Source organism: Neoarius graeffei, chromosome 2 (assembly GCF_027579695.1).
Source record: "Neoarius graeffei isolate fNeoGra1 chromosome 2, fNeoGra1.pri, whole genome shotgun sequence".
Lineage (NCBI taxonomy): Eukaryota > Metazoa > Chordata > Actinopteri > Siluriformes > Ariidae > Neoarius > Neoarius graeffei.
The window spans coordinates 81,458,761-81,471,031 of record NC_083570.1 but is presented as its reverse complement, the minus strand read 5'-3'; the positions used below and the strand labels follow the sequence as shown (position 1 = coordinate 81,471,031).

Here is a 12,271-nt window from a genome sequence, read left to right as displayed (position 1 = left end):
TTATTGTATGACCTCAGATTTATACTCCTTCATATTTGCTGTTTTAAAACACCCTTATATGCACTTAATGTATATTAATAGGCCATTAAAACCTGTACACAATGCTCAGAAAATGTGGGAAATTTAAAGAAATCACACATCGGGATAAAGACTTGTCTACTGTTTTATTACTGCAGTGTTATTGAAATGCCTGCACCTGACTAATCAGCACAGTACAGCCTAAAATGCCAAGGACTGATTGGCACTTGAGAGAGAAATTGGCAGAGACAGACAGAGGGTGGAGAGGAAGTGTGTGTGAATGGCTCACAGCTCAGCTGTACCAGTTCAGGCCCGGTGCTGGTGTATATCACTCTACACCCCCCACCCCTGCCTTGCACACAATTATATAGTGCATACACGTGATGAAAAATGTCACTTGTGGAAGCTTGGGCGTATGGGTGGAATCAGGATAGTGAATTTTTTTTTTTTTTTTTTTTTCTGTGCATGTGTAATGTGTTTTCCCAATGTGTAATATGTGCATGACGAGTTATTCATTGAATATACCACTGTGGGACTGCTTGGGTTTTTCCAGAATGACTAGTGGTGATATAGGCAAACAAGTTGGGAACATCATTTTGCTCCTGCATACCAGTACATAACCAGGTCATTGTGACAAGGAGCCGGTGTACAATTGAGCCCTCTCACACACCGGCAAACTAAAAAGATGAAGGCTAATGTGCACAGACAGAAGCCAGCCTTCCAATCCAGAGAGCAGGACTAATTATCCACTTGGACTCCTGGCCATAGACGATTATGGTGTTCCTAATGCGCCAATGATGGGGTGAATGCTTAAACCACTGCACTGTTCTGAAGCCCTTGAATGAAGTTGATTAAATGTAGACCAAGCAACCAATGTGTCACATTTGGGATCCCTATGATCCAAACACTGCTGTCGTTACCATCAACATGTGTAGACCTCTATGCAGCATTTTTCTTTGTTTGGCTTTTCCAATGGCTTAAGTGTCTTCAGAACTGAACGTTTTTCAGGGTTGTTTTTTCTTTGTCCAGGAACATGTTGCTCTTTAGGTTGCTATATAAAGCTCATCTAGGAATGACTCAAATCAGGAGATCAGACGTGAACTGTAAAAGTGAGGAAGGAGCCACTGGAGCTCTCTGTCGAAGAGATCCTTCCTGTTTCCTGCTATTTCCCCATTCTGTGCTCTATGTTCCTGATCTGCATTATGGACTTGCACATCCTGCTCTCAGACTGAAGGCTGTTTCTTTGTGTGTGGGAGGATGAGGAATGTTACATTCCTGCTTTGGAGGATCATCCTACATCCTTGCCTTGTTGTAGCAGATTCTGAGGTGATTGAAACTGTTATTAGCTTGCGGGAGAGTATTTGCCAAATGGAGGAGGGATGGAAGGCCTAAAGTCCATGCTCATGGGTATTACTGACAAATGTTGACCTAGCGACCAGCCCATGCAAGCAATGATGTCATCTTGCCCTCCTGGCAAGTGAGGTTATGAACAGGAGCGAATAAAGGGGGGGAGGGACCAGCAGAGGTGAACAGGAGGTTCAACAGAGTATGAGGGTCATGGAAAATTTGGGCAGCAGTCATTCAAGCCTTCAGTGGGGCTTTCGAGAGCAAATCGAGCCGCCAAGGCCCGCCTCCTTCTGCCTGACATGTGAAACCCCCCCTTCTGTTGCGCTGATGTCATCGACCCAGCAGTTGCCATTAATAGCTGGAAACAGACAGGCTGCCACTCAATGTCTTAAAGGGCTACACATCAAAAACTATGGTTCAGAAACAAGAGTCTGTATCCAGAGTGGGGGAGACAGGTGCTCGGCGTAGCCGTTAACTGGAAATGCCCGCAGCTGTTGGCTGCTGTTGTTGAACTGCAGTTAGTCAGTCGAGTGTGAAGGCCGGATGATGTCATACTCTGCCACTCCATGCTGACTCTTTGTTAAAAACCTGCTTATCAGCTCTGGCTTTATTTGCCTTGACTCATTTTACTTCTCTGTATTTCTCTCCCTCCCCCCTCTCTCCCGCCTCCCTCTCTCCCGCCTCCCTTCTCTGTACTATGGCTTTTGCTCTTTGCTCCGTTTCCTCGCTGTGCAGACACAGTGATGTCATGGTTCTCTGGCTGACTGCTGTGCTCTGAGCGTGTATCTATGTTTGCAAATGTGCTTACACTCCCAGGGTTAACATGTCCCAGATTCTCATGAGCCTCCTCTGAGATTAGTCTCATGCTTTCCTTTAATCACACAAATGCGTTCCTTTTTATCCCTCCATCCAGTGCCAGAACGCATGACGCAACCTTTTAAAAATCATTTGCATGTGTGTACAGTGTTTCTACATATGATGTATGTGTTTGTGGTTGTCAGGGGTACTGTAGCTGCAGCCACTTCTGAATCGGGGGCCTCCGTGCATAGCCTACACCTGTAGCTTCCCTCATTCTCCAGGCCTGACGCGATTGTTCAGTAGAGGATATTAGGTCATTCAGGAAACAGAGCTGCGAGAGACACAACTGGGACCGCCTGGCTCTTAAAGATACAGCACCCTTTTATACTCTGCTTCACAGATGGGAGCATTCATGTGATCAGAGCATACACTCTGCTCTTTCATGAGAACTGCATGACTTTAATGATAATGTGCTCATTTGGTGTCCAAGTCCTACAGGTGGAATGTTGTGTCTTGATCATTCGTTGCATGGTGTTGATTAAAGAGAGCTTTTTCTGCTTTTGCTTACTTGTTCTAAAACTTTTTTTTTGAGCCACATCACATTTAAGATTGTTGGTTTGTTTTAAGTGTTGCTGTAGAAGCTGTGAGTGGTATAGCTGACATTACACCTGTCACCACTGACAGCATTTAGTGGAAGACTCCAAATGTTCCAACCTACTCAGCTCCTCCTAATAGTTTTACATCAATCACTTGTTTGTTTGTTTTTTTTTTGTCAGATCACTATGTTTCTGACACATTTTGTGCCTCTTGCTCTCTGTTTCTTGGCAGGTGGCTTTGCAGCATTCTCCTCCTGCTTCCCAGGTCTGTGTGAAGGAAAGCCAGTGGCCACACTACCCATGAGCCTGTCTCAACCCTGCCTGCCTGTGGCCAATGTGGGCCCCACACGTATCCTGCCCCATCTCTATCTCGGCTCCCAGAAAGATGTGCTTAACAAGGTATAGAGATATAGATAACTGAACGGTTTTCTAGTCTTGATTTATGATTTGAAATATTTTGCCACTGATCTGAGGGGCTTCATTGGTTTAACTAATGAAGTCTTGCGTCATGAGTTAAGTTGCCTGAACTTCTAACCGGAAGAACAACTTTTTGTTTTGCCATCTTATTTGCTTTTTAAGATGATATACTTGGCAATGCTGACACATTTTCCATTGTTCCAGGATCTGATGGCCCAGAATGGTATCACATATGTACTTAATGCCAGCAACACATGTCCAAAACCTGAGTTCATCTCTGAGAGCCACTTCATGCGCATTCCTGTCAATGACAACTATTGTGAGAAGCTCTTACCCTGGCTGGACAAAACTAATGAGTTCATCGGTAAGGTTCTACACATAGTTGGGATGTCTCTGCTTAGGCTTTACTTCACCCAGGGTTAGGAGTATTCGAAGTAAAACTGATCTTAGATCTTGTCTGGAATGTGGGAAGCTGATGTGAAAAATGAGTAGCTTACCTTGAGGATGTACCCAGAAAAATACAATTGCTTTGCAGAGGCTTTTCTGTAGATTAGATGTGCTTTTCCTTTGGACTGTCAGTATGGTGTTTGGTTGTCTTTTATGTTTGTCACTCATGTTTGTTTTCCTCCACCTTTTTAGACAAAGCCAAGGTTTCCAACTGCAGAGTCATTGTCCATTGTTTAGCTGGCATCTCCAGGTCTGCCACTATTGCCATTGCTTACATCATGAAAACAATGGGCTTGTCATCGGATGAGGCATACAGGTAACCTACCTCTGATACGCTGCAGCTTGAATTGCATGTTATTTAAAAGATGGTGTAATATTAGATGTTTCCTTCATCAGAAGAATGACTCTCACAGAGATGTAAACAGTAATGCCAATACACTGTGCATTTGACTAAAGGATTGCACTTTATTCATGTGCAAATGAGAATGGGAAAGTTCTTCTCTGTCTTGTACCAGGTTTGTTAAAGATCGCAGACCTTCAATATCACCAAACTTTAACTTCCTGGGCCAACTGCTTGAGTTTGAGAAGGGTCTCCGTCTGCTGAAGGCACTGTCCTCAGGTCAGGAGAAGAATGAGCAGCCTAGCAAAGTAGAGGAACCAAAAACAGAATCCACCTCCAAATCCGAGAAAGCTAGACTAGATCACGAGTCAGAGATCTCGGAGACGGAAACCAAGCTGCCGTCACCCACATCACTCCAGCAGGGCTTCAATGGTCTCAATCTGTCAGCTGAGCGCATCATGGACACCAACCGCCTCAAGCGCTCCTTCTCTTTGGACATCAAGTCCGTCTACACACCCAACCAGGGTCCTCACCTCACGCCCATTCACGTTGAGGATGTCCCCAAGCTCTGCAAACTGGACAGCCCCAGTCCAGGGTCCTCGAATGGCGTGTGCCAGTTGTCTCCATGTTCAGACAGCCCCAGCTCTGCCGATTCACCAAGCCCGGTGGCTGAGAGCAGTACAAAGGTTCGCTTGCGCAGGAAAAACAAGCACAGCGGAGCCAGCTCACCTGTGCAGTCTCTGAGCCTGAACTTTGGTCGTTCACTGTCTGGGCACAAGAGCCCAAGCTTGGACGAGAACCTGAAGTCTGCAATGCTGCTTGGCCTGCCTGTAGCTGGCACTGGCCCCATGTGGACCAAACACCGGGACACTTCACAGGCTACCACACCAGTCACACCAACAGGCGATGCCCCCTGGTTCTACGAATCACTGACTAGCACAGGGGGTGGGTCAGCACCAGTACATTTTGCTCCACTTGGCTGCAGTGCACTCCCAGGGCCGTGTGAGACTGTCCGGTTACGTCAGAAGGCAGGAGAGGTACGAGAGTCCCGGGCAAGCTGGCATGAAGATACAGCTGGCTCTGCATCTGGTACTGACAAACAGTTCAAACGACGTAGTTGTCAAATGGAGTTTGAAGATGGAATCTCAGATACACGGTCAAGGGAGGAGCTTGGCAAGATTGGTAAGCAGTCCAGCTTCTCAGGCAGTATGGAGATCATCGAAGTGTCCTGACAGATGCACTGCACCATGGGACTGGTGGGAATAGAGGTGGGCAGGTGCCACTGAGGGACAGAACGCCAGTGGCTGACTGATTCCTGACTTTAGGAGCATTTTGTTTTAGTGTGTAGGACTATGAGAAATCGATTATGGATTTTTGTGTTTGTGAGACTCTGAGCCAGTTGAGCTGGATGTGGGCAGACTTTATGCTGCCTCTGCTGTTTATAAGCCATCACTATCCCAGAACAATTTGCAAGGGATAAGGACAGAACTGTTGTATTTGATTGCAGAATCCAACTCTCAGTGTACATGACATTTTTCGTCTCCAAGAAAAAGCTTTACCAGCCTCACAGTGTATTGAGATTAAAGCATGGCTCAGTGTCCTCTGGTCACACTTGCATCTGGTATTACTCTCATACAGACTCTGTGGACTCGTACATCCACAGTTCAAGGGGCCTCGACCGATACTTGAAGCCCTGGTGTAGACTTGTGCTGAACAGATGAAGGCTTCTTTGTGCACTGCTTTTGTTCCCCCCTGCTCCTGTATGCCAGTAAATAATCCTGGAGGAGGATGCAGGAATGTTATGGAAAAAAAAAAGCATTGTGGAAGTTTTCCTGCAGTGCCTACTGTTTTTTCTCCTCTGTGTTTGTTCTTTACCTTTTCCCTGATTTCAGCCCCCACACACTGTAAAACGGGTGGGCACGAAAGGAACTACCACCCATCTTTCTCACACTGAGCATGCTGCCGTATACAAGGCTGCTGGTTTCCCTACAGATGAATATTATACATGCCATGCATAGCTCTCTTTATGGACATTTTACATTTTTTGGTTCTCAATTATAGTTTTAATTTATTATGTTCATTCTGGTAATGAGAAATAATATAATGATTGTGGATCCTCTTTTTGGTGTTGACCTCAGTTTTTGACTACAAGGTATTTATGAACTCATTCACAAAACTGATACACAACTCGAAGCAATATATGCTATTTTCTTCATCTTTTGTCTTTATTTTCAACTGTAAGGGAGAGTGATTTGTTAAAATGAATTTATCTGGTATTTTGTAATGTAAGTTTTTTTTTTCCTTTCTTTAAGAAAGGGATCATGAAACATCTCGTCGTAAGGGTACCACAAATCTTTTACAAACCCTGGTGCATTACACTACACCTGTCCTGAATTTTCACATGCTGGGACTGTTTCTGTTTAGTACCTGTCCAACTTTTTAGCTCTGAAATAAAATATGCCTCTAAGCATGTATAATCTAAAATAATAAGAAATGATCCATATGATATCCTGGCTTCATCATTTTAAGGATTTGAGCTTTTTATCTATAAGCACATACATGAAAATGTTGAGAGACTCTAAAATGATTAATGTTTGTCCCCTTTTTTAATTAATATTTATATTATTTATTGTGAGCTTGGGCCTGTTTATGGATGAAGTGTGAGTGACTAATGACAGTGGACCATTTTCAACCCAAACCATCAAACAGATGAGTATTTTTGAATGACATCAAACTTGTTCCCTTCACTCTTTGATCTGCAGGTGATATTAAATTTAACTTGGATTAATTAGCTCAATTCATTAGCTGTACCTACCAGTCATATAGTCTCCATTACGCATATCTCTACTTTTAGAAAGGTCTGTGTTAGGTTAAATGGAGGCAAAATTGATGTGGTGTGGTAGAATGATGGCACATGATGCTCTAGTTCAGCTCAGGGGAAGTGCACACAAGTCCCATCTCTGAGCTCTGGGTACCTGCACAACTCTCATCCCCTCACGTTTTCTCTTATTTGCTCTGTGTTTCTCGCTCTTTTTCACACACACATGCAATTTTTCTATGTAATTAACGCTTTCTCTTTTTTCGTATATGTTCCAAAGGTTTAAGGAAATCCCACTGAAAGGGTCTCTCATGTCTGGACATGTGCGTGGTGTTGCCCCTTTGCTGTGGGATGATTTGGTTATTTATTTATGGATGTATTCTCTGTTGGCTACTCTTTTTGTTTGGCAAATCCTTGTCCTTGTGCTGCTGTTTGTTCCTTTTCTTTCCTTGTGTGACACATTACCTGTATTTCCTTTTACTTCATCACCTCTATTTTTAAACATATTGTTATCATTATTTAAGACATGTAATGAAAAGATGCAGGCTGTCCTTTTTGCTGAAACTGTTTAATTGTTGGCAACATTTATTATTATTATTATTATTATTATTATTATTATGTTGTGTAAATAGCAATGTATCTAGAAAAATAATTGAAATAGGGAACTTTTTCAGAGAAAATCCTAATACCTTAGGCTGCTTGACGCAAAATACCTCAGGTTCTATTCAATGGCTTTTTCCTCCCCTGTACCTGTTTTGTGAAGATGAAACAAAAAATACAAACATCATAAAATATGAGATGGTGTGAGTGCATCCTTTATCCATTACATTACATTAGACATTTAGCAGACGCGCTTATCCAGAACAACATACAGTGCTCAGCGTAAATGAGTACACCCCCTTTGAAAAGTAACATTTTAAACAATATCTCAATGAACACGAACAATTTCCAAAATGTTCACAAGACAAAGCTTAATATAACATCTGTTTAACTTATAACGGGAAAAAGTAAGGTTAATAATATAACTTAGATTACAGATTTTTCAGTTTACTCAAATTAGGGTGGTGCAAAAATGAGTACATAGGTGTTCGATTGGGTTCAGATCAGGAGACATACAGTACTTGGCCACTGAATCACTTTCACCCTGTTGTTCTTCAGAAATCCAACAGTGGCCTTAGATGCGTGTTTAGTCATGTTGTAAAAGTGCACGACGACCAAGGGCACGGAGTGACGGTAGCATCTTCTCTTTCAGTTTAGAGCAATACATCTGTGAATTCATGATGCCATCAATGAAATGCAGCTCCCCGACACCAGCAGCACTCATGCAGCCCCACATAAGGACACTGCCACCACCATGTTTCACTGTAGGCACCATGCATTTTTCTTTGTATTCCTCACCTTTGCGACACCATACAGTTTTGAAGCCATCAGTTCCAAAAACATTTATCTTGGTCTCATCACTCCAGAGTATAGAGTCCCAGTAGTCTTCATCTTTGTCAACATGGGCCCTGGCAAACTCGAGGCGGGCTTTTTTTGTGCCTGGGCTTTAGGAGAGGCTTCTTTCGTGGACGGCATCCATGCATGACATTCCTCTGCAGCGTACGCCGTATTGTGTCACGGGAAATAGCCACCCAGTTTAGCTTTCTAGTTCTTTAGATAACTGCAGTGAACTTGCATGCTGATTTTCTTCAACCCTTCTCATCAGAAGACGCTTCTCTTGAGGTGTTAACTTCCGTGGACGACCTGGACATCTCTGTGAGATGGTTGCAGTTCCATCTTTCTTAAATTTTTGTACCACTTTTGCTACGGTATTCTGATTGATAAGTAAAGCTTTGCTGATCTTCTTGTAGCCTTCACCTTTGTGGTGGAAAGAAATTATTTTCTTTGGGGAATTCTGAAGAGACAAGTTGAGCATCACTCTCCATCCAGCATCCAGTCACTAAAAGAGGTCATTGTTGAAGAATGGAAAACGATTGATGTTGCAAAACGTCGCCTACTTGTTCATTCCATGCCTAGAAGACTTGGTGCTGTCATTAAAAATCATGGAGGCCATACAAAGTACTAGATGTAGTAGTTTTTGTTGTGGGGTGTACTCATTTTTGCACCACCCTAATTTGGGTAAAACTGAAAAATGTATAATCGAAGTTTATATTATTACCCTTACTTTCACACAAGTTAAACAGATGTTATGAGCCATTCCACCGAATCGGTGCCATTTCCGTCCCTAGAAAATTATATGTATAAATGCACATAAAAATGTACTTTAAAATACATTTCCTTATTATGCAGAATGTCCTGCACATTGATCTGATTTCAAATTTAAGATATATAATTGTAAGGATTAATAAAAACTACCTAAAACACTGAAAAATAGCATGTGTTACCTGTACCCGCGCTCTATACTTAACTATGAAATATTATGATTAAAATCCTTCAGAAACAGTATTTCCTTTGCACTGTTGTGTGACTCCATATCCTATTCATGGTTTAAATATATTTTTTTCATAAGAAATCCACATTATCTTAGTTAAAATACACATTTTAGTCATGTCCCTGGGTTTTCACTCAGTCCTGTTACCCAAACATATTACCCCATCTGACAAATTTGGAACATTCCATAAATCACATGCTCAACAGGAAGTTACATCAGTTGTGTCTTCTGAAGGCCATGGGAAGACCAAAATTTGGTTATCTCATTTACTTTTCTGTATATTTGATGATTTTTTAACTTTGACTGATTAGGTCAATGTCAACATACTGTCTTGTTACTTAAATTATTTCTTAGATGATATTTGTTTATTTTAAAAATACAGATTTTTGGTAAATCACTAGAATGTGCTAAGTATGGTTATGCTATTAGCGATGACGCCATGTGGCTTAATTCCATGTATTAGCTAATCCTAGGCTAAAAACTCAGTCCTGTTACTCATATAAAGAGTATGCAGCCATCTTTGACTTCCAAACCTTGTAAAAAAATAACGTAGCCTGAGGTTGACCAATACACATTTTGAATAGTTAAATATATGTGTTATAATCAGTGTTGAAAAGATATAACAAATTAAGTTTAATTTGGGAGTGGTACAACAAGCAAATGCCACCCATTTGGTGGAATGTCCCTTATATTAAACTTTGTCTTTTCAACATTTTGGAAATTGTTTGTGTTCATTGAGATATTGTTTAAAATGTTACTTTTCAAAGGGGCTGTCCTCATTTACGCTGAGCACTGTACAACATACCCAGAGCAGTCTGGGGAGCATTTGGGGGATAGGTGCCTTGCTCAAGGACACTTCAGCCATTCCTGCTGGTCTAGGGAATCGAACCGGCAACCCAAAGTTATCCATACTCAACATCTCAATATAACACTTCAAGTTTGAAAGTTGCAAAAATGACTAGAACAGAGTTTATTCTTATTTCATAATAAGAAATATTAAATTAATTTGTCAGTCAAATTATCACGTGATAAGATATAATTTGCTGCACTGTTCTTTTCAGAACAAGCCACCTGATTGAAGTCAAATAAATACAGTATATTAAAATCCAAACCAAGGGAATATGTCTAGTATGTTGCTACTAGTGCATCTCAAAGTATTAGAATATTGTGAGGAGGTCCAATATTTTCTATCAGTTATTTAAGAAAGTGAAAATGTAACATATTTTAGACTCATAAACTTTTTCAAGCATTTTCCTATTTAAACTTTGATAATTATGGCCTACAGTGCAAAAAAAAAAAAAACATTTCAAAATATTAGAATATTTCATTTCGAGTTTGAGTAAATTGCTATTCAAACAGTATAAATACTATGTATCTATTGGTCTAGTTCATTACATGCAACCACAATCATGGGGAAGACCTCTGACTTAACAGTTGAGATGCACTTGTATAGTATACAGGAGTTTGTCGTCCTGCAGTCTGGAGAGAAAACTGATCTGCTGCAGCAGTTCCTGATTCAGATATTGAAACATTTTCCTCAGCTGATTTTATTTTAGGTTTCTGTCCAATTTCTAAAATTCATGAATTTCAACTCTTAACTACATGAGAGGGAAAAAAACCCTGTGTTGTGCAGAGATAATGCAGTATGTGGTGGGTTTCAGTTACCTGGATAAGACCAGAAGCAGGTGTGTGACTGGGTAAATCAGCTGGCTGAAGCTTAACTGGCTAATCTTCAACTGTCACTGCCAAGGTGAGATCTTAAGTATCGCCTTCAGATTATCCTTATAGTTATGTACCTAAGCTCCGATGTGAACGGGCTTCAACTCCACTCATGAGTATGTTTTGAGTGTCAAATACTCACTGTACTTTCACTAACATTCTCTATTCAGCAACACTGAATCATCATTTAAAGGAGTATTATCTCGGGTTGGGAACCGAATCCAAAATGCCAAATACTGGATACCTGTAAAAGAAACTGAATTGCAAACAAAGGCTACACATCTTTGTACATGTGTACAAGGACGTACATAGCTATCGGCCAGGACCGGTCTATGTGACTGTCACACATCAAAGCAACAGCATGTCCATTTATTTAGATACAAGCTAACATGCATGGCTAACTGGATGAATGTTCAGTTAACACTTAAAAGAATAAAGATGTTTTTGCTATCTAAACATTTTACCTCTTTTACTATTTTGGAATTGAAATGGGGACTCAATAAGCAGAATCTGAATTGATAAAATTATACCTATAGTATTAGCTAACTTAATTTAAATATGACTTATTTCTGTAGAATGAAGAATGAATAAGGTGCTCTGAAGAAAATAATTGAATGCTTTATATGTTTCGAGTCTTCGAAGCAACTGTGTATATATAGCAACTACATTTTACCAAAGGTGGCAAATACACTCGAATTCCTGATTCATGCAGAAGAGCAATCATCGTCACTGCCGAACCCGATCCGGGTTTGAGGCAAACCATGTTTGTTTGACTTGGCCAGAATTGCAGCAGTAGGGTGGTCAGTTCCTTTCTGCACACTCCCACACACCGATGAGCAATTTAGAGTAGCCAGTTAACCTAACTGCGTGTCTTTGGACTGTGGGGGGAACTGGAGCACCTGGAGGAAACCGACACGGAGAACATGCAAACTCCACACAGAAAGGTTCCCAGAACCTTCTTGCTGTGAGGCGACAATATTAACCACTATACCACCGTGCTGCCCAGATGATCAATAATGTATCTAAATAAATACTAAAAATAACATAGGTAAAAGTTGAAGCTTCAAAGCATTTACTCAATTTAAAGTAGATAAATGTGAACTACATTTAAAAAAGAAAAATTTAAGGGTCACAAAAGAAAATGAGATCTGCCTCAAGTCACAAATGGATTTTAATTACTGTTTGCAAATCATTGCCTTTTCAACAAGGAATTTTAAAAAATCAGGAAATTATTGCTATTTTCTCAAATGTAAGATAGTATGATAACTCTGATGATGCAAACTAGCTGAATGAATGTTAATAACTATCACAACATAAACTGCTTTGATATATAGAAAGTA

The 12,271-nt window shown here is 40.9% G+C and overlaps 1 protein-coding gene across 2 annotated transcripts in view; it reads left to right on the top strand.

Annotated features, from left to right (window-relative positions):
• Nucleotides 1-8,530, top strand: part of dusp8a (dual specificity phosphatase 8a) — a 70,663-nt gene extending 62,133 nt beyond the window's left edge. For both annotated transcript variants that reach the window (XM_060915056.1, XM_060915057.1), the window contains 4 exons: nt 2,992-3,158; nt 3,381-3,540; nt 3,816-3,939; nt 4,139-8,530. In XM_060915056.1, the coding sequence (XP_060771039.1) occupies nt 2,992-3,158; nt 3,381-3,540; nt 3,816-3,939; nt 4,139-5,195 (1,508 nt within the window). In that variant the 3' untranslated portion in view covers nt 5,196-8,530. The remainder of the gene's footprint in view (nt 1-2,991; nt 3,159-3,380; nt 3,541-3,815; nt 3,940-4,138) is intronic.
• The last annotated feature ends 3,741 nt before the right edge of the window (nt 8,531-12,271 follow it).